The sequence below is a fragment of the Chanos chanos genome, chromosome 3 (genome assembly GCF_902362185.1).
Source record: "Chanos chanos chromosome 3, fChaCha1.1, whole genome shotgun sequence".
NCBI lineage: Eukaryota > Metazoa > Chordata > Actinopteri > Gonorynchiformes > Chanidae > Chanos > Chanos chanos.
In genome coordinates, this window is record NC_044497.1 from 45,585,273 (window position 1) to 45,607,779 (window position 22,507).

Here is a 22,507-nt window from a genome sequence, read left to right on the forward strand (position 1 = left end):
AGAAATCAAGGATGTGTTAGCAGTCGGGTGGTCTTTCAAACCATTTATTGGCTTTATGTACACTTATTGTTTATCTTAAAATAAGATAACAAACAAGAACACTAATATTACTTCATTTAAATGCCTGATTCAGCTGTCATATCTGTATTGTATTTACATCCTAATCAAAAATGCTATCTATAGTACAGCCAAGGGAAAAAATATACATCTATTTAAGTGGCAAACCGCTATGGTTTAATACAAATTGTTAAAATCAGTCCAATAAAATACTTGACCCATTGGCACTGTTACTGCAATGAAGCCCAAGAAAATAACCATCTCTTATTCAAACTGTTACATTCATGATATACTAATTCATCACTTTCACAAGTCATATATATACGCTCACCAAAATATTCTGACAAAAAAAAATGCTCAAAAACAAAATCTAATAAGGTTTGGAGCTGTAACACATTGTGAAAAAGTACAAAACAACATGGGGAAATCAAAAGTCCTAAGAAGGCATGCCTACTGAAACACTAGGAAATGATCTTAGTCCTTGACACGTTTATTTTTAAAGTTTGGAACAAAGGTCCCTTTCAATTCAAAAACACTACCCCCTCAGTGGTCATAACAGAAGGAATGACATGTGCTCTCTAAGTTCTTAGTATATAGATTTCTTTAAAATAATCAGTTTATCTAAATCAACAAAAGCTGTGCTACCATGTACATTAAAGGAAGCGCCCACAATTTTTTCATATTTTCACACGTTTCGTATCATCACCTTAACACAATTCTCTAAGGGGGTCTGATATGTTCAGCTGTCATAGCTGAGTTCTCAGGACCTGACACGAGCCTGCCCATACTCCGATCATATCCAGCTATATGAGGCAGAGAAGGGCCAGAGAACTGAACAACCTTGTCTCAGGCTCATCTACCCCCACAGTTTCCAGCACTGATGACACTCTCTCTATATACCAGACTTTTATAACTCAGCTATTACAGTGAATAGAAAGCATCACACATCTAACTACAGAGTGGTGTCAAGGTAAGAAAACAAAAGTGAAAAGATGGCAAATTGGTTAACTTTTCCTTTAAGGTCTCTGTACTCCACTCCCCACTGTAGTGCCAATGCATCTATATTTCAGTAATTCATCATTAAACTAGTGTCTCAAACAAGCTCATTGAGCAATTCTTCATTTTCACTGCAATATTCTGGATTGCAATACGCTAAAAGAAAGATATGACACGGAAATTAATGATATGAAATAACTCAAGAGGACAGTGGTAACAATGAGTAGTGTTACTGTGCAACATGAACACTAGAAAATAGAGCGCAAACAGTATTGCATAGGAAAATAGACTTTCTCTGAACTGAAGGTCATCTTCTTTTGTGGTCAGCCTCTATACTGAATGCCCCAACTTCTTATAAACACAGAGCAAAGCACATACACTCAGTCATACACATACACAGTCACACTAGCAGAGATGCTGTAGTGAGATGTTTACCCATGATAGCCATCTTGAAAATGTCAGCACAAAACTGGTTTCCTTGACAAAGAGGAGACACCAACAGATACTTCTGATTTCATTTAGCCAATGGAAAAGGGTTATTTAATCACCGAAAAACTGCCCCTTAGCTGTGTGGGTAACTGGTTACGAGTTAGCATAGCTAGCTAGCTCCCTTTTTAGCATCCTGCGAACCCTTTCCCTGTTGTTATAAAATAGTGTTACCCTCTAGACAGAGCTAGCTTAAGACGTGCTGATGGGCTACGATCAGGGAAGGGTATGTGGACAAAGCAAAAAAAGACAGAAGGAGCATGGAGCAGGGCAGAGACAGGATGAGGGGATCAGTCTTCCTTTCCTTTTCTCCATCTATCTATCCTTGGTGGTCAGTTTCTCAATCAGTTCCTGTAGTGGTGCAAGTTCCTTCCGATCAATCAGGTTAAACTCCTGCCAGAGAGAATATTAGAGAATATGGTGATCATGAGTGAAATTATCAATATTTCTTATCAGTTATTCACTACACTAAGTTCATTTAAGGCACTAATTACTGACTGTTTAATAGACACCTTCAAAACTTCAACCCCACACTAAACATTAAACACAAATCCACTCTTCAGATACCAAACAATTAGGGATGACCCAATCCGATCTCAAAAGATCGGTATCGGCTGATCAAGGCATTTTTTAACTGATCGGTATCGGTTTTATTGAGCACGACCCTAAGCCCGATCCTTTGTTTTACGTCAGCTATTACACAGGTGTCATAAACGGAGAGCATAATTTGTGGCAGGACGCGGCTAAAATGTCTGCAGTGTGGAAATATGTTAAATTGAGAGACGAAAGCAGTCCAGCAGCCACTTGTAATGTTTGTAATGCTAGCGTTTCGCGAGGCGGTAGGAGTTGCAATCGACGGGCTACTACCGCTTTGATACGGCACCTAAAAAATAAACACTCAATGGAAAGTCAGTTCGCTCAGGTAACTCAGGCAAAGGCTGCTCCACACACTGGAGGATATATATTTAAAAGAAGAGAGAAATTTCCTCGAGACAGCCTCAAGGCCAAAAAGATTACCAAGAGGGTAACTGAATGAATCACTTTGGATGACCAGCCCATCGCTGTGGTAGTGAATACAGAGGTGCTTTCAAATTCGGCAAACTGAGGCAAACGTTCCAGACGAATGGGTTTTCTTCTATCTTTTAAATTTGAATGTTTTTTAGGTCAACATACTCCGACGACATTAATCCTCAAGGCTACTAACAGCAACCAAAGTGTCATGGTATTAAATTGAAACATCTAACATTAGACCCTAATCGTATGTGATGGTATATGCGAATTAGCCTACACTGTCGACTACAGAGAGCAATACAGTCGCTTAACTAACGCTAAGGATTGATAATGATAGCATACCAAAAAGGAAATGACAGTTTGACAAGTTAACCACTTGAGTTATTGTAAGGAGATTAAATAAAATCAAACAATTACATATATTTTATAACTCCCATCTCCCTTGGTCCAGCGTCCATGTTTATTGGCCAAAAACTACCTCCTCAGACCGTTTGTGTGTGTTCACAAACGTTCGCAGTGAACTCAAAGCAAATGAAAAACTGTTTGAAAATGTTCGCAAATGTTTGCCTTTCTTTGTTAACTGAACACACCTCAGGCTTTAGCTGTCTTTTTTTGGAGCTTTTGGAGCCACAGGACGCCTTACCCTCTCGACACTACATTTCAGACAACGCTACCGGAGCTTTACAACAAGGTTTACGTTGTTATTTTGTATTATATATATATATATATATATATATATATATATATATATATATATATATATATATAAAAATTAAGGAATAGCTTGGATGCAGGCGATTTTTTTTCTTAATGCATTGCTATTCAACTGTCAAGCATATACACTGAACTGATTTTAATACTTACTTGAAATGTGCACTGTACAACTGTACTATCTAGGAAAATTCAAGTATCGGACCGGGACTCGGTATCGGCAGATACTCAATATTAAATGACTCAGGTCAGGATCATGGGCAAAAAAAACTTGATCGGGACATCCCTACAGACAATACAGGTATCACAGAGATTTTCTGACCGAACTTGAGAATCAGGCTTTGTGGGATTTGTCTGCTTTTAGCTTACTGTACCTGGACAAAGAAGATGAAGTGTTTGAAGGAGGTGTTAAGGTGTGCCTCCTCCTGCAGCTGCATGACAGAGTCAAAGTGCTGGTGGTAGATATGAGCGTACACACGAAACAGGCGCTTCAGAATGGTCTTAGCCACTGACATGAAGTTCTTAGGGAAGGGTACACCTAGACAGAACAGAGAAGGAAGGAATGAGACATACAGTGTGTGTGTGTGGGAGAGAGAAAGAGAGAGAGAGAGAACGATAGAAAGGTAAATAGAGGGAGAGAGGAAGAAAGAATGCTATAAAGCACACATGTCAAAATCCAGTCCTGGAGGGCCATGGTCCTGCAGTTTTTCTTGTCAACCAATTAAATACAATCTCTGATTGGCTAAAGAGCATGCACACCTGTTTTCAAGGTGAAAATCAACGGGTAACTAAGAGGTGAAAACAAAAACTTACAGGACCCTAGCTCTCCAGGATCGGATTTTGACACCCCTGCTATAAACACTCCCTGGAAAATTCTCTCCGATTTCTTCACTAATGCTTTGTGAGTAGCTGTGATAAATACATGGAGAGTCAGGTTAAAAACCATGTTCACCTATTTTGGAAGGAAAAAGGGTCTCATCATCAAGCTGGTCCTGAACCCAGGTCATCAGGTAGTCTATGTATTTGGGTGCTGAACATTTGATTGGCTTTTTGATGTTGGTTCCATCTGCCCAATGATATTCATACCTATACAAAGAAAAGGTTTTAAAAACCAAAATCAGAAAGGCCATTAAAGCCATTTTAAATATGTTTACTGAATTAATTTTACAATATTAACCCACAGTCTCCAAATTATTCCGTTTTGTTTGTCCTCCGGAATGACTATATTTACAAAACTGACATCCCTGATAATACAAAGTGATGTTCCATGAAATTATGAGGATGAAGATAAACAAACGGTCCTGGATGCAGAATGACTCCACGTCACTGATGTGGCTCAAAACAAAACTGTGCATAAAGTACCTAAAAAAAAAAGTGCAAAAAATGTATTATGCAGATACAGCTGTCTCTCACAAACACAAACACTTACTTGGGTCCTGCAGACATGACTGGGCAACTCTCCTCAGTGCAGAAGTCTGTAATAGTCCCATACAGCATGTTGATCTGATTAAAGAAATCTACAGCTGGAGGAACAAAAACAAAGTCGTTAAATTTCTGTTGGACCGCAGCGTAAGAGTGTTTATGTTATGTTTTACATTTTAGTCAATAACAACCTGCATCTGATCAAATTTAGGCCCTTATATTGAATCACATTTAAATTTGCCAAACCTCGTTAAGAAGTAAACCTTCCTGTTTTGGTACAAGATGGGTTCACCATGGTAACCTAGTAGGGATTTACCTGAATACGTTATTCAGGAAACCACAAATAATGTGATGGAAATAGGTATTTCTTCTACCCCAAGTTGCTTGTTATTATTCAGGGGAAAATTGACATGGCTGTGCGTCAGCCATTATGTTTCTTCAAATCGATTCATATCATTGTGGATGGCCACAAGATAAAAATGCCCATTCTGTTTGCAACATGATTTCACTAACTAGTTGTTTCATTTACTACACATTATTGAAAAGTGATCGCTATATTCAATAGTCGCCCCACTGAGTAAGGCGCGGGAGCTGGCGAGACAAAAGCCTGGTGTGGCAGCTGGATTACCCCTGCAACCTATACATCAAAATGAAGCTTTGAACCTGTAGTTTTTAGCTGTAGGATATGTCTCAATTTCCTCCATTTCAAAAAACCCAGTCGAAAGTCGTTTCATTTGGGCTACTATACATTATTGAAAAGTGATCGCTACATTCTGTAGTCAGCCCCACCGAGTCAGCAAAAATTACGGTTGTAAAATAGTAATTCACGTTTCCCTAGCGAACTGCAGTAACGTTAACACATCAAGAGTCGCGAGCATCACTGGAATTTAAGATTATTCCCTTCAGTTGAAGGATATTTTTCTATATATCTTTACGGTAAATAGTTTCTATTTCCAATGCAAAACAGAACCTTTCGATTAATAAAAGATGTTTTTCAGTTTCAGATTGTTCAGTGTCCCCCAGTTAAAGTAAAGGGGGGGGGGGGTTCAGACAGTTCATAAAACTTAGTTTAGTTAAAAATAAAAAAAAAGTGAGAGAGGGAGATAGAGGAGAGAGAGAGAGAGAGAGAGAGAGAGAAAGAGAGATGAAAAGTACAGTATGTGGATGTGAAAATATATTTCAACATTAATCATATGCCAGTAATAAATCAGTTTGATGCTGTGAAGGCACAAAAATTGCATTGCCAATGAACATTAGGTTAGAAAATACAACATTTGCCCTATTTAACGTGACTTCCAGTGTAAACCACGAACACTTCAGGTCTACTATCCGAACACAGCTACAGATGCAGATGTCTCTGTACACCTCTGTAAACTAGCATTATAAAGTGTGTAAATGTGACTGGTTTACTGTTGAACTGTGTGTGCATAACAAAGGCCAATACTCTCCCAGGGGATATCCCTGAGTGTACACTGGGTGTAGAGCCCCACAGAGTAGAGGAACAGACAGGTGTGATGGGAGACACAGGAGTTACATGAAGGAACTTGACAAATTCAAACTCACTTAGTGACATCCAAGGGTCAACCCTAACAGGCCATTAGCAAGTTTAGGAGAGAAAGAGCATGCCACTGATGCATATGCATACACACACACACACAAACACATGCACGCGCGCACACGCACTCACACACACACACAAAAACAGCAAAAGAGAGAGCTAAAGAGCAAACACAAGTTCAGATGTTAAGGCCAGAGTCCTTCACTACTGTGCGGAGCAAATGAATTCCTACCCAGCACATACACTTCTATGGTTATTATCTCTGTGTGCTTGCTTGCCAGTTCGGGATCATCTGCGTGTGTGTGTGTGTGTCTGAACTCTGGGGAGATGAGTGTTAGTCTCCAAGGTATTTGTCTTTGCACGGGCAGGCAAATAAAGCTCTGATACAGGGATGGAGGCCAGGACAAAAAAAACTGCTTAAAATTCACCACCAAGCACAACTGACTCAGCTCTGCATTCTACTGTGCTTCTCTGCTCAGAATCTAAGTACTATGTTTTGAATGCTCAAGAGAATCTTACAACAACACCCTATGTAAAAATGCTACTCTACAACAATACTACAAGTATCTGCTTTATACCGCTACTAGTATCTGCTACAATACTATTCAGAGGACTTGGAGTCTGATAGAAGAGTGATCATCTTAATCAGAGTACCAAAACACTGACAGGAATGTGAACACACTGTTCAAATTCTGGAATACAACTCAGGGCATAAAAATCTGTTTGCAGTACTTCACTATACAGAACGTAATTCCAGAATACTTGTCAAATTATTGGGATTCAGTTAACATTACGACTGAAATCTGAATGTCAAAATGCTATTTAGATAACAGAAACTCTTTGTTCAGGCTGTTCATTAACTTCTAATATTCCATTCTTTATACGCACGTTTACATGTAAATGTAAACCAGCCAGTGCCAAGTGAGGAGGGTAACTGTGGCAGAGTGGTTGAATAAGGGAGCGGATACAGACACCAATAGGAAAGCAGACATGGTCCTTACTGTTAACTGCTACCCATTCGTTCAAGTCTTCCCCTTCTGGCAACATCACTGCCATCCGCAAGTTGCCACTGCCAAGCGTGGCCTCAGCATGCTTTAACAGCTCATACTGGTGAGAGCCCTCCGGAATATTCTTCTTGGGCTTGAAGGTCTTAGATGAGCGATTCCCACTGTGAATATGAATGAGAAAAAGTAAAGGATTGTCAGACTTTAGATAACAAGCACAGACAAAAAGCTTAGAGAACAGAACCTGGTTTGCTCACTTCTGACCAAACAGCTGTGTATAATTATGAAACTATTTGAGTACATTCAACATTATCAGTGTACGACAAGTGGGCTCAACGAAAACAGTTCCACTGTCACCTGTGAACACCTTAATCGGGGACTGCAAATCCTAAATAGTGTATGATGAACTTCGTTAAAACTAACGAGTTGTACTTGGTCCCTGTCCAATAAACAAATGAGACTAAACATGCTTGCTGTTCATGTTCTAACAAGTTTTTCATATTCCTTCTAACTTCAGCCCCTCTTCCTCTTACAATGTGGAAGCCATTTCATGATCTGGAAGGATGCCTCCTGAGTATTTATTCTTCGCCCTTCATACCTTTCTTAGGTCTCATTCGTTACACTACTTAAGCGAACATCAATTAAAACCTTGACATATGGGTTCTTACGGGCCGGTTTCTAACACAAGGTTTAGAAACCTTATGCGTGTTGTGATCTCCGGTGAAAGGGAAAAAAATGGACCAAATATTTAAAGACTTGACTAAATCAGTATCAACAAACTAGACTCAAATGTCCTGGCGACAGGCGAGCTGAGCGGTTAAGGTTTTAGCAGGGTTAGACATACTGAAAGCTAGTTGTTAAAAATGTATTTTATCTCCTACAGTTTAAACCTCATATCTTGTTGTTTTTAATGATTGTAGACATTATATGACAAAGCTTTCGCAGTTTCTCTCCCCTGCATTTCCGGATGTAGAGAGCACTGAAAACACATTAGAAACACCACATCGACGACTGACTCTCGGTAAAGCCTTTGAAACCAAATGAACCATTTCGGTGTCCGTTTTTCTTCAATTACCGGTTAGGTCGACAGTCAAGCGGCTGTTTTAGCTTGACAGTAACGTCCCCAAAGTACAAAATGTGGGGGTCTTTTACGTAAGCTAAAGTGACTGTTACAATGAGCAGCCCCTCCAGTCAGGTCATTATTCAGTGGGTTCAGTCAGCCTGAAGAGATGCTCCAACTTTCATTACATAAGATCTAATCAAAGAGACAGACTATTTGGTTCTCAACAAAACACTGGCTAACCAGCTAACTGGCTATCTTGCTAGCCTTTATGAGGTCTGGTAGCTCGCGAGCTGACTGGCTGACAAGCTGTCAAAGAATCTGATATTAACTACCAGTTGTTAGCGAACACAACTATCCAAGAACAATTATTTGATAACTCTAACTTGAATTCATAGAAAACATTTGAGGATATAAGCTAAGCTAACCGACTAATGCAGTAGCCCAAGCTACGTTTGGATCTTGAATTCGCTGTCGCGTCTCGGTCTTGGTACAAACTTACAATAAAAAGCTCATATTTCCGTGTTGGCTAAATCCACCCCAATGTAGGAGATGCAGCCTTGAAACCTGAGTAAGACCCAAAAGTGCTGGAATAAAAAGAAAAATTAGAATAAAAACAGACTGGTTGTGGAGTGCTGAACGCGGTGGATCAAAGCATCTGGCAACAAACTTCAGGCCCCATTAGCGACACTTAAAAAGAAATTGTTTTGCATTCACCACAACTTTATAGATCTTATAATCATCAGTCTGGATTAATACGAGAGGCTGGTCCTCCTAAAATGTCTGCAAGATCTATAGCTACGCACAGTTCAAGCGTTGGCAAACTAATCCTAAACGTTTGTACTTCTCGCGAGATTACCTAAGTGTCACGAACGTCATGTGCTCTTGTTGCTAAATATTAGTTTGTTGTTACATGTCAACACTTTTATTCGTGTACTGTTATAAAACGTGCACATATTCTGTCAAGTTCCAAACCGATTTGTATGTAACAGTTTGTTACGACTCATTCTTAATTTTTTGGAACCTCGTTACATATATTCGAGAATTAACTCCACAAATCGTCAACGATATTTCAGGTATCTTTCGTTACAAGAATAGAGTCGAAAGAATGTTTCAGCTAAGGCTCTAGGTGTGTCGTATGATATCATGTAAAGGCTAAATTAAGATTTTACGTTTTAAAGTGATAGTCTGTTGTCACAGTCATCTTTGGTTTATATATTCCTGAGGTTTAATTATATTGTTATGTAATTTCCGTGGACTCTGCCTAGCATTACGCAGTGGACACAGTTAAATTCAGGTTTGAAAACGCCTGTTCAGATTATTGGGCCAATACACCATTATGGGTTCACACACCATGGTAACCATGAGCCTTGTCGAACGTGAGAAACTTCTCCTTAACCTTTCTTTACTTCCTGGGTGATCTTGTCCTCCGTACGTAAGGAGATACGTGTACCACATCCCCGCCCATAATGCAACGTCAGCAAGGGAATCTCCAAGAAGAGAGCCGCAAAACAATGGACAACTAAACAATACCGATTGAGTTCAAGGAATAATTTATTTTTACATGACTTAAGTTTATTGAACTTGAATGTTTTATGAAATTTTAAACTATTGAAATACGACAATTTACTGAAAGTAGTTTGATTTGTTGGTTAGTCGTCGCAGTCTGCTCTCTCGGGCAAGATTACGATGAAAAAACAGGCAACATATAGTCTGATTTACTAAACAAGCTCTCCATAGGCCTCGCGTTTTCTGGCGTTTTCTAGAATTGAACTATATATCGATTTTGGACGTGTAGAGCGTTTCTTCCACTCGCTTAAACTATAACTTATTATATTGTGTGTGTGTGTTGTACGTGACACGGCGTGATCTTGAATAATTTAAGTGGGTAAAATGAGCTCTGAGGACGCAACGGCTCCAACAAAAACTAATACCGACGACGATGGCATGTCTTGGTGGTACCGATGGATCTGCAAAATCGCTGGTGTGCTCGGTGGCATATGTAAGTACCTGCGTCAAGCACAATGATGATGATATTGACTTCTCTTTACGTCCCCATTTGTTCACAGCTGTAGTTCAGACTTCAAGTCACTCACAAAAACACATCTGCTGAGAACGAAAACGGGCTCGGTTTCCTGCCTAGCCTTTGAGGGACCCTGTGTAACTGCAGGTGGTCAATCTCAGTCATTTGTTCTGAAGAATTGATCCTCGTCTTGTATGACTGAAGCAGAGAAAACCCTTAATCAGGCCTAACTGGACAAAGATGATTCACTGTGTTTCATGCTCTTAGTTTACGCTTCGACATAACTCTTTCAAATATTATTGACGAAACACTCACTCACGAAGGCAGTTTAAGGCTAAACCCGTTGATTTATGTTTAAGACTCAGAAGGCTAATACCTGATTCCATAACAGAGAGTGGTCCTTTAAAGTGAAGTTTCTGTTTTCTTTAAAATTTGACTGATTCAGTGCCAGAGTTCTGGTGACATCCCTTTGTTTCTTTTCATTTTTCTTTTCATGTTTTTATGTCATCACTACATGTCTATTATATATCTTTGTATAGAGCCAACAGTCACAGTAATGGAGCTACCATGGCAACCAAGCTTTTTTCTTTCATCTTTTGTTCTCTCTTTTATACTCTACAGACACATACATCATACACACAAGAGGCTGTTTTGTTTTGGTTTTTTTCTTTTGATGTGCCTAGATGTTCACATGTGCCAGCTAAAACTCAGTTGCATGACACTCTCACAACCCATGTACACTGTCCTATATCTAAGGGTCTCTGTCTCTCTCTGTCTTTGCCTTGTAAGAATATCAAAGTGAGTTTTTCTGGTCCTGTCTTGCACACTGACACATGCACACTCGGGCTGAGGCCATGATCCATCATGCTCACTGGCTTGTGTATTATTCAGCAGACAGAAAGAGTCTCTGTGCTCCAACCTGAAGTCCCAGCTACCACACAACTGCAGAGCAGCTGTCTGTGCGTGTGTGTGGCTGTGTGTTTGCCCCATGAATAGATCCCTGTTTATGCAGTGTGATAGATCAGCCTTTGGTACAATACACCACAGCTAAACACAGTGGAGTCTTAGCAAAGCCCAGTCAAGCCTGGCGTGGCATAGCCTCACTGAAACCTCTGGTTCCTGATCAATGTTGCTCACCTGCTTTTGTTTCAGTGTGTTAGAGAGCAAAGATATAGAGCAAGTCACCATAATGTAGCCTTTACAGTCAGGAGTCATGACTCTGAGAGTCCTTCATTTCTGACTGAACGACCATGACGTTAGTCACTGACTGACACTCAAAGAATTCTGCAGAAAGTTTTTGCATTTCATTCAGTGTGAAGCTAAGGACTAATCATAATTAAATGTACTTTTCCATGCTACTGGACAGTGTCTTTTTGTTTATGTGTGAATATTGGCTTGTAAAATTAAAGAATGTTGTCTCTCTCTCTCTCTCTCTCTCTCCAGCATGTGCAATAGCAGGGGTATGGAACTGTGTGACAATTAATCCTCTGAATATTGCAGCAGGAGTCTGGATGGTGTAAGTAATGCGAAACTTTCTGCTTAAGCTCACTCGTTTCATTCTGTACCATAAACTCCATTTACATTTTCAATACATCTACTCATTCACAATGCATTAATGTTCATATACATCTACATATGTTCATAGTCACCTGCATTTCTTTGTGTACACTTACATTTATCATTTACATTCATTCATTAACATTGATCTATTTACATTTATTCAACGAGGTAAAAATTTTCCCAAAGCCATTCACCAAATCATTCTCACCCTTTTTTACAGATTTCACTTTCTGCTGTCAGAAAAGAAAAGAAGAAAAAAATAGACATTTGAAGTTTATTTTATGAATGTGTACAATAAATACTTGAAAAATGTATTTACATAGAAATTTCTGAATTGCACATGACTGCACAAGGTGCTGTACGGGAGGATCCCTCCACTCTGGCTTTTAAAACATATTCACAGAAATTTTTGGTATGTGTTCAGTTTGAAAGTTTATGTACATACGTATGATTGTCCCCCCTCTCTGTCTTTCTCCAGTTTGACGGCGTTTGTGTTGTTCCTGTGTGAGGTTCCATTCTGTTGTCAGTTCATTGAGTTTGCTAATGCAGTGGCGGCACGTGCAGACAGACTTAAGCCCTGGCAGAAAGCTCTCTTCTACTGCGGGTAAGTCAGCTCTGTTTCTCCCTGCCTCTGTCTACATTTACGCACTGTTCCTGTTTGTGTCTGTCACTGATACCTTTCTCACCGTCAGACCTGGTTAGACCTTGTTGCTGTTAGTGTGTAACAGATTTATGATTAAGGATTATTCTCTCTCTCTCTCTCTCTCTCTCTCTCTCTCTCTCTCTCTCTCTCTATCTCTCTCTCTCTATTCTCAGGATGGCACTGTTCCCCATTGTTCTGAAGATGTCTTTCACCACTCTGTTTGGAAATGCCATTGCCTTTGCTACAGGAGTCCTCTATGGTCTCGCCTCACTCGGGAAAAAGTGAGAAAATGATAAAGTATAATTCACTGACCTAGTAGGACATAGATTTTTGCATTTAGAGAAGAAGTTTATTCTCACAGTCTAAAATCATGACCTATTATAATGAATCCAAACCATATTCAGGTGGTCACATCCTTCAACGCGCCTTTTTCCAGTGATACCTGTTCTGTGCACAGTGTTGTTTTTGGATAAATGGAGATTTTTCTCTCTCTTTTCCTGTCACATTCAGGTTGCGTCATTAGTAGGAATTCAGAGAATCCTACATACTGCCAAGGCATTGGCTCAGCTGCTAATATGACTACCATGAACCGTACTAACGTACTGATATTACTAATGCTATGTGTCTTTCTCTCAGGGGTGATGCTGTGAGTTACGCCCGTCTGCAGCACCAAAAACAGGGAGATGAAGAGAAGCTCACGGGAACGACTGATGGATCTGTGCCGTGACTCCTCCCTCTTTACCTCTCTTCACATAACACCATCTCTCCCTCCCTCTCTCTTTCCATAATCAGGCATATTTATTAACTGAGACTGAAGCACCTTTCACAGAATGAGTTCCCTTCTGTCATTCAAAGCTAGATTTACAAATCCTGTCACTTTAATGTGTTGACGTATTTATTTAAAACTACAGCATCAAAGCTAATATTTGAAAGCAGATCTCTGGGGACACAGAGCTGATTTTTTTTTTTAAAGCTTGTGATGACCAGTGCTCTGTGAAGGGGTTGGTGGTTTTGAGACTGTCAAGTCCTCTCATTGATGACATTTTTATTGTATTTACAGAAACATAAATGGTGATAAAGGGACATCATTCATTCAGATCCAACAATCAACCTATGTATTTATTGTACCCATGGAAACAGCAAACTCAGGCAGTGCACCTATTTTGGGAATTTTGGCAATTGGGATTGTTTTTCAATTTCCCAGAACTCTGTATACCAAAACACAACAGGGATATACCTTATACTTTTTAACTCACTTTATGAAAATAGACCATTCTAGAAGTTTTTCCACAAATCATAATGCACTTTTGCACCATACATCCAGTGAACTTCTGAGAATCTTTGTTGTGAATTGAGGGCTTTGAACATATAGCTTTGATTTCTGTTACAACTGTGTTGCTCTGTTCATGGAATTTTCCAACTTTTCACTATTATGCTCTAAAACAGCTCTAGCTGAGTGTTGAGTGGATTTTACTGTCTGTGACGGCTGACTTTGACAATCCTAACAATAACGTTCTCATAGCTAGAAACAATGAGGATACCGGTCACAAAGGTCAGGATTGTTAAAATCTCAGCTAAATATACTCTCCTTGTGTCCAGCGATATGGAAAGTAATGTTAGCATGTCAGAACTCAAGTATCAAACAGTGGAATGCACCAAACCCCCATTTTCAGAATTACTTTGAAGTACCAACAAAAATGGACCTTTCTTTTCCTTCAAATAGCCAGCCTTTTGTTCTAAAACTTCAGCTGCAAATGTATTCTTAATGTGGCTAACAGAAGAAAAGAGTGGAATGTAAGTGTGCTATGCTGCTCTAAAAACCCTCATTGCTTCCTCTCCCTCTCTTTCTCTCTCTCTCTGTACTACATGGAATGGCCATTTTCTGTTTCCAATGTCCATTCCAGAGTTTCTAACTCTAGGCTCTGAGGTGCATAGTCTTTGTGCTTTATTGATCTATGCTGTTGTGGAATGCTTATATGTGTGTTGGGTGAAGTGTCTCTTGGCTGTGGGTAAAGTCTTTTTATAAGTTATTTTTTTGAGATGGGCCTCAGCTTTTGCCTCTATTCAGGGATTAAGGTGTGTATGTCTATGTGAGCCTTTTTTCAGCCTGGCTTCACATTGTCTGTCTATTGGTCTGTTTCATTTGAGAAGCTTTTTCTGAGCTGTCAGTTTGGTACAGAACTAAAAAGTGACTCAGCTAATGTGTTACAAGTTGTGATAATGTGTGATTTCAACCAAATGTGGATTTTGTTTGTAAATTAGGGGAATCCTTGTTTGTTTGAGAGTCCAGTCCCTAGATCCTTCTCCATCATCCATCCATCCACTCATCCTGTCCATCATTTGCTCTGATTTGTACAAATGTCTGGATGATAATGAGTAATCTGAACAATGTGGCTGCAATTTGATTCTCAAACGTCCACTTCGTGTGGAGAAACTAGAAGATAACATTTTTAGAGTGCAACTGGAGCTTTTTAAAACAGGATCTTGGTGTCTCAGGTCACATTGCTTACAGCGAAATGGTGGACATTTAAAAGTATGGTGGTTTCTTCCCAAGGAATGCATTCTTCTGCTCTCCCTACTCACACTCATGCTGTACTAAGGTATCTCTCAGACCTCAGGAGCCAGCACTCTATCTCACCTTCCCTAATTAACACCGTACCGAACACACTACAAACCAACTGACATTCCAGTTAAACTCCTCCTCACTGACACCAGAACACTAGAGCTTCAAGGCAGCCAAGAACTTCTCTAAACCAGCAGAGACAAATTGTTTCAATCTCTCTGGACAACTTTTTTGAAAAAATGCATTGTCAGATATCAATTTTAGTCACTTCTTTATGTAACTGCTGTTTATTTTCGGTACTAACAAAATGTGAATAGACGACTTAAGTGAATAGGAATATCCAGTGTATACCCTATTAATATGAAATAGTATTAGCAGGCTAGTGTTAACATTTTTATGCTGTATTTGTAGGGCTTGTACTCTTAACACATGCCCTGAACATACAGCACACTACTGATCAGACTAGCCATATCACCGGAGTGGAAAAGCATTTTAAACATTGTCTGCTACATTAACAGGTACTGGGTTCCTGTTTCCTCATGAACTCTCTCAGACGTTTTTAAATGTATTTATTTATTTTCACCGTCAGGGATGTGTGCATGCATTTCTCATGTATCTGTGCAGTGTAATATTGGCTGAATTTCTTGTTGAGTTGGATTCTGTTGGAACTATGATGTGTAAAGTGCTTAAGGAATCATAACTGTTGTCTCATTTTTGTTTCGCATTTGATTTTGTTTTCCCTTCTGTGTACTGAACCATTAAAACCATTTGCCTTTGCCTACATTCTGTGCAGTTCATTGATAATGCTAGATTTGAGTGTAATGTTTTTTCCAAATGAAAAAATTAAGAAAATAACGTCTTTGCACAGTTAATAGATTTACATGAAAGACTTATGGCAATGTACAAATTTACAACTTGATCTGGATTTGAGAAATACCAGTAAAAACAAATATTTAAACTCACTCTCAATACTTCTCTAGTATTGAACAAAGAAATGTGCAAATTCTTTTAAAAAGTAATCTTTCAAAAAGTAATCTTTTTATAACTTCTAAATAAACGGTCTTAAGTCTATGTTTTGTTAAGAAACAACACTTCAACCTATGAAACCCTTTTATAGTATCCTTTATAACACTGATCTCTACTAAGTAAAACCACATTGATACCGAGTCACTGACCTGTAGCTAAGACCTATTAAGAAGTATTCTTCTGTTCCATTATACCTGAGGAAATGGCCCTCCAGCACTCATACCTATGGACTGCTCCTAATAAGGCTCCAGGCAGACTCCAAAGCATTTTGGGGGGGGGTTTACATATTTTTTTAATATAATTCTTTCACAGTCATTCTCAATAATTTTAAGATCAGAACACACAGACCTCTGAGAGTCTGACTTGCCACTGACAAACACAGAGCAGTAAAACATTCATATTGGCCAAAAACGTTTGAACTGAAAAACACAATGTGTAAAGCCACAGGTAAACCGGACAAGAATGAACAGAATGGTTGTTTGGTCCAATCCTGACCTCATTGTTGGCAACCATTTTCTCTCTCACTATTATTTTTTCCCTTCTGTCTCTGAAACTGGGTTAGCAAAGACAGGGATCTAAAGGCAAGTTCAGATAAAGGAATCAACAGGCAACAAGATCAAGCAGAGAGCTTTAGAACGTATGAACGCTGGTTTGCCTGCTGCTGTGGTATTGTCCAAGATTCAACATATCAGATGCAGATCTGGGCAGTCTTCAAACTCCAGAGGAAGTTGGCTCACTTTGGCTGCTCTTTATCATTTAGCAGAAATAAGCTTGTTTTGTATCTTTAAAATGACTCAAAAGTTTCACAAAAGACAAAGCTCTCTGCACCTTAATGAGAACATAAGCACATTCCTGGAACAGGTTTTCAATCCACCAGTAACGTCTGGATGGAGTTTTAATCTGTGGCTGATCTGGGATCAGTTAGAGTTTGTTTTCAAGCCCTTCCATCTCTGTGGTGCACAACTCTCTTGGGGTGATCTCAGGTCATTTTGGCTGCATTTGTGAGTTGGCAGCTTTGTCTGCTTTTTGCTCTCTGCTGGCTTTCAGCTCTGCCTCCCACCGCTTCTTCACCAGGGTGTACAACCTCATTGTGGCCTGGGCATCTTGGACCTGCAACACACACACACACACACACACACATATTCAGTGTCTTAATGTAAACCAGCCCTTACTCCTACAGAGAGAATGGATTGTATGAAGTGGATACTGTACAGATGAGTGTTCTCCACGTTGGACGTCAACGTTCAGCATCTGTTTACAGAGCTCCTTCAACGCTGGCCGACTACTCTGAGGGTGTAAAAGAGACAGAGGAAACATTTAAGAATCATGACTTTGAACAGCAATGACGTTCAATGATAACAATTTAAAATAGTGGTCATTTTTGAAATGGTAGAAATTTTAAATTGTGGCAGTTCCAAATGACTACTATGAAATTTGGAGAAAAAAATAATGTTTCAGATGACACAGTCCTGAGGCAGCAAGACAATGACAATGATTTTAAAGAAATACTGAGATTAATGAGACACTGTTCATTTATTCATTCCCTATCACAAGGACTGATTAAACCAAAATTCTCTCTTTACTTTACACCTGCGGCTAAAGCCAATCACCCCTTTCATTTTCTATTTAAATGACAGTAAGGAGTTAGGCCTGCAACACAGAACAGTACAGCCAAAACCCCCACCTTATTAAAGGGAAATGAATTTAGTATTGGACTGGAATAAAAAGAATCGTAGGACATTTTTCATGCACTGTGAGGCCTGCTGATTTAAAAAGGTCCATTGAGATGAATCGGACCCTGATCTGAGGACACTGCTGCAGTCTTACCTTTACAAGTGTCTTAAAGGGTTTGTATTTCTGTGTGTCTCTGATTTTCTTCTTTGGATGATTCAAAAGCAAAACCTGTATGATGGAGAGCATATAATGTGATTGTGACAGACGCTTTATGGACGTTAACATTGATCGTTACATTTTAATGACTCTGAGACGGTGTACTGTACCTTTAAATCATTGTGAATGGCATGACCCACAAGGATCCTGCCCTGAAGAATCTCTGCGACCTCTTTCTGGACCACTTTCACATCTTCACCTAAAACACACACACACACACACACACACTCAAGTTATCAGTAAAACTCTGCACAAAATACACTGCTACTCAAATAACACTCATATTTAAAAGATTTCACACAACACAGTGAGTGCAACCTGTCATGTACTTTGTATGAACTGTAAATAAACAAGTTATCCTAGAGAGCAACATTGAAGAATCATGCACCAACAGCACAGGAAACACAGTTTTGGTTTGCATTTTTTCCGTTATTTGAGACTCAAAACCTTACGGAACCAAAAACATATTTAAACCTTTACGAAATAAAAGAGTTTTGTTTGTAATCGTTTCTCTCTTTTTTTAATCAGAGACCTGAAAACAAAAATACTCTCTCAGCAAACCCATGTGAATTTAGCACTACAGAGAATTGTGGGTGACACAGTTTTAGGATAAGAATGTTTTCATCACTCTCACCGTCTCTGATGTCCTCTGGCCGGATACCGCTGATCGCTGTTCTGTAGTCAGTTACTTTCTCTGTGGGTTTGACGAATTTGTCATAGATGCATTTGCCAAACTGGTTAACGATGGATACTCTGGCCACAATACTGTCCTCTCCACTTGGACCCACCCCCACCATCTCACAGTCCATGGCAACTGCTCGAGTCAGCCTGGCAATCACCATGACAACAGGGCAAACATAAAAATTAACATTAAGTGGAAATATTCATCGCAAAAATATTACTGTGTTCTATCTATCTTTTCAAATTAATATAAAAGCTAGGCAGGGCTGCACCACCTGGTGCCAAAAAGAGCACTTTATCAGAGATATTAATTAAATGAGCTAAATATCTTTTGTTGAGTGGTTATGTTTTATGGATGGATAGATGGATGGATGGGTGGATGGAGAGATAGATAAGCAGGCGGACTGACACACAGACATATCTTTCCCTTGCTCAACAAGCAAGCTGTGTTGTATATAAAGATGTATAGAGAGACACTGGCTGAGAAATAGGTATGCTCCACCCTTTGTAAACATATGCATGGATGGATGAATGGACAGACACACAGGCAGAGTTGCCTCACCCTTCATAGGCATGCTCCTTCACCAGAGCCCTCTCAGTGGTCTGTGGGTCACTCTTCTGTAGGCCGTGTTTCCTTCGGAAGATGTCTGCTGCTTCTGGGCCCACGGCAGCCTCAAGGTCATCAGGGTCAACATCATCAAACCAGAGATCAGCCCTGACAGAAAATACAAAACAGCCAATCAGATCACAGCTCAACTCTCCATCACACAAAAACCCTTCTTTAACCAGCGACTATTCTGTGAGGACTATGACCCTGTAGACTTAGTGCACACTTTAAGATTTGAACCAGCAGTTTATTTAGAGCCTAATATCACTATTAATAGTCTCAAAGTTTGTTACCATAGTTTAGAGTAAAACTGCTCTAATGAGAGCAACCTGCTTCATCCGAGATTAAACACGGCATGTGCGGAGAGACCAGGTTTTTCATGTAGACTTTAATCTAGCTTCAAAAGAGCTTCTGTGTCTATGTTTGATCCAGATTGGACCTGTGCAGCAGATCCAAGTCAAAGAGGTCTGGGATGTGAAAGAGGGTCGCAGAGCCTGGTGAGGCTGATACACACACGAGCTCTGAGTGCAAACCTGTGGGCCACTAAGCTTCCCACTCAGAGAGATGCTGCTGAGCTGTGCAGCTGCACAGACAAAATTCATATATATATGATTCAGCTGTACTGCGTTTCAGACCAACACTTCGAGGGGTATTGTTCAGTCACAAGTTGTGTTGTCTCTAACGCCTGGCCTGCAGTCTCAAATTCTCTGTATCCAGTTACAGCAGCAATGAATGGATTTCGTTTTTTATCTAACTTCGCTAGACATTGACAGAGCAGAGATATTTTAACTTTCTAGAGTTCAGGCAAATTGTGATGATGTGTCTGAAAGATGATAATGACAATTTTATCTGGACGTTACCAGCAACTACATGATCGAAATTTTAGTCAAAACTACAATTCCAAAAAGTCGACAGTGTTCAGGGTGTAAGTATAAGCATAGAAGACATTATAAAGCAAAAACATACTCGGCTGTCTTTTTCTCAACTTCTACTCTTGTTTTCTTGCTGTTTCTTGTTTTTTCTTTCCCTGTATGGGATTCAGTTGCTTTCCTTTTCCCAGCTTTGGTCTCTTTCTTGTTTCCTTGGTTAGAAAAAGTACTGTCACCATTTTTGATTAATTTTCCAGGACTTGGCTGCGTTGCTCTGGTGAGTTTGGGATTCTCTTTATGAATTTTCTTTTGATGTTCCTCCTTTTCCCTGTTGGTTTTATTCAAATGGTTTGTTTGTGCATTTTTCACATCAGGGCTTGATTTAAGCACCTAAAACAGAAGGAAAAAAGAAGAATTGACAATGAAATGCCCTTTGTATAAAATCATAACACTGTTTAGTACAATCATCACATGATATAATATATAGAAAACATACAGTTTCAACTGTTAACCAACACGTAATTTTCATCCCGATGGTTTCCTTACCTCTAACAGACTCTTCCAGTTAGCCGAGAACTCCTTTGCGTCTTTTGGGGGAAGAGCAGTTTTGCTCTTATGTCCATCTTTCACAATGTCTTTCTTTTCGGTTTGCTTAAAAAATCTTTTCTTTTTTTTCTTTCCTGATTTTTGCTTTTCCTTCCCATTTGTGGCCTGAGAGATCTTCGCGTTCGGAGTCGATTCTTTCTTATTCGGTTTTACTTTAGACATCTTTCAGTTACTAAGGTTTGCCCAAAAAGCCAAAGCAATGAATTTTATCAAAGTTTGTCGGTAGACAGACAACTAAGTGCATTAAATCTGAGAGGAATAGATCATTACAGTCACTAGTATTTACCTGTCTACAAAGCTGATAATAACCATAACAAAAAAATTCGTTGTAAGTTCACATTCACGTTCTTATCCATGCCATGTCCATGCTTAAAGGGCTTCCGTTGTGTGCAGCGGTTTAATTCATTCGAGGTGAAACAGGATGACATTATGTCAATACGAAGGTTCCGCTTAGAATTTGCCAGCCTGCAGAGGATGTAACGGTGACAGCAGCGATCTCGTGGTAAGGACTGTGGCTACTCAGTTCAGTAATATGAAGTTCTGAAATAAACTGGCAAACTGTTTTCCCCTGTTGACTCACAGTTACCAACAGCCATATCACCCTTCACAGACCTTAGCGCTCTCGGTGTTCCACGCTGACATGGCACAAATAAATATTTTACGGGCAAATAAATATTTTTTTTCTTTCAGCATTAACTGGTATTTTTAAGGAAGGCCCTTTCACCATACTTCACCCACAGAGAAATAAAATTCCAACCTGGGGAATGTCACACAACTAGCAAGGTGCATACAGGTTTGGGATCAAGGGGGTTTTATATATATAATACATGGCACACACACACACACATATATATACATATATATATATATACACACACACACACACACACACACACACACACACACACACACACACACACATATATATATATGTGTGTGTGTGTGTGTGTGTGTGTGTGTGTGTATGTGTGTATATATGTGTGTGTGTGTGTGTGTGTGTGTGTGTGTATGTGTGTGTGTGTGTGTGTGTGTACGTATGTAGGGTTTTTCCTGAATAAACGGACAAGCGGGACTTTTTACGGACTATTTATAGAATGTAGCCTATTTAGTCGACCTCAAACCACCTCTGCACTCGACCCTTTTCACCTCATCTCACAGACCTGTAACGATAGATAGATAGATAGATAGATAGATAGATAGATAGATAGATAGATAGATAGATAGATAGATAGATAGATAGATAGAGATTTTGTTAATTCCAAAGTGAAATGAATGATGACTTTACCTCACGAGGTAAAGTCGTTCCCAAGTAACATCCCAATTAATTTAAATTCTAAAATAATAAGTATAGGCCACCAGATGTCGCGACTGATCCAAATATCAAAACTCCTAATATTTCTTTAGTGCTGTATGCGTATTAGATATATCTGTTGATTCTCTCTGTCTCGTCAGGAGCCGTACCTCATTATAATGAATCGAGTCACTAAAGCGTAGTCTGCATCTGTGATATGTATATAACATAACATATATAATAACTATATAATTATTTCGTGTATTTGATTTACTTTCGACAATAAATTCTACATCACAAATTCATAATCTATTTTCTCGGCAAACCCTGTCTCGTACAGCAAACAATTCTCACACACGTAAAAACCGTTCTGCATACTGCAACTCATGATTTTACGAATAGGCTACCATTAGTACTAGATCCCTCTATTATTAGCAACATAA

General features: G+C 39.4%; 3 protein-coding genes across 4 annotated transcripts; 1 reads left to right on the forward strand and 2 right to left on the reverse strand.

The window, feature by feature from the left end:
- Positions 1-30: 30 nt before the first annotated feature.
- Positions 31-8,939, reverse strand: mob1bb (MOB kinase activator 1Bb). Of its 2 annotated transcripts, none has more exons than XM_030769039.1 (6): positions 8,808-8,939; positions 7,243-7,409; positions 4,691-4,784; positions 4,214-4,347; positions 3,636-3,799; positions 31-1,932 (listed from the first exon to the last, which is right to left on the reverse strand). In XM_030769039.1, exons 1-6 carry the CDS (start codon positions 8,819-8,821, stop codon positions 1,855-1,857), a joined length of 651 nt encoding a protein of 216 aa, XP_030624899.1. In that variant the 5' UTR covers positions 8,822-8,939; the 3' UTR covers positions 31-1,854. The 2 variants fall into 2 exon arrangements, with proteins under 2 accessions (XP_030624899.1, XP_030624898.1); XM_030769038.1 differs by having other exon boundaries at positions 3,636-3,855; positions 4,201-4,347.
- A 1,252-nt stretch (positions 8,940-10,191) lies between these two features.
- Positions 10,192-15,710, forward strand: cacfd1 (calcium channel flower domain containing 1). Its single transcript, XM_030768641.1, has 5 exons — positions 10,192-10,307; positions 11,772-11,844; positions 12,367-12,492; positions 12,705-12,812; positions 13,168-15,710. Exons 1-5 carry the CDS (start codon positions 10,199-10,201, stop codon positions 13,256-13,258), a joined length of 507 nt encoding a protein of 168 aa, XP_030624501.1. The 5' UTR covers positions 10,192-10,198; the 3' UTR covers positions 13,259-15,710.
- Positions 15,711-16,416: 706 nt separating this feature from the next.
- rexo4 (REX4 homolog, 3'-5' exonuclease) lies at positions 16,417-21,115 on the reverse strand. The gene is made up of 8 exons (XM_030768687.1): positions 20,714-21,115; positions 20,265-20,557; positions 19,254-19,406; positions 18,645-18,838; positions 18,121-18,209; positions 17,948-18,022; positions 17,333-17,407; positions 16,417-17,230 (listed from the first exon to the last, which is right to left on the reverse strand). The coding sequence occupies exons 1-8, from the start codon at positions 20,933-20,935 to the stop codon at positions 17,105-17,107; spliced, it is 1,227 nt and encodes a 408-aa protein (XP_030624547.1). The 5' UTR covers positions 20,936-21,115; the 3' UTR covers positions 16,417-17,104.
- Between the last annotated feature and the right edge of the window lie 1,392 nt (positions 21,116-22,507).

Bases quoted from the DNA above. Each gene is read 5' to 3' on its own strand.
- rexo4 (XM_030768687.1), bottom strand. From the start codon at position 20,935: ATGTCTAAAGTAAAACCGAATAAGAAAGAATCGACTCCGAACGCGAAG. The intron at 20,558-20,713 runs GTAAGGAAACCA...CTTCTGTTTTAG, and splicing joins ACTGGAAGAGTCTGTTAGAG to GTGCTTAAATCAAGCCCTGA. The intron at 18,210-18,644 runs GTGAGAGTGATG...TGTGTGTTTTAG, and splicing joins GCCAGAGGACATCAGAGACG to GTGAAGATGTGAAAGTGGTC.
- cacfd1 (XM_030768641.1), top strand. From the start codon at position 10,199: ATGAGCTCTGAGGACGCAACGGCTCCAACAAAAACTAATACCGACGAC. The intron at 10,308-11,771 runs GTAAGTACCTGC...CTCTCTCTCCAG, and splicing joins TGGTGTGCTCGGTGGCATAT to CATGTGCAATAGCAGGGGTA. The intron at 11,845-12,366 runs GTAAGTAATGCG...GTCTTTCTCCAG, and splicing joins GCAGCAGGAGTCTGGATGGT to TTTGACGGCGTTTGTGTTGT.
- mob1bb (XM_030769038.1), bottom strand. The intron at 4,348-4,690 runs GTAAGTGTTTGT...TTCTTTGTATAG, and splicing joins GTCATGTCTGCAGGACCCAA to GTATGAATATCATTGGGCAG. The intron at 1,933-3,635 runs GTACAGTAAGCT...TCTCTCTGGCAG, and splicing joins ACTTCATCTTCTTTGTCCAG to GAGTTTAACCTGATTGATCG.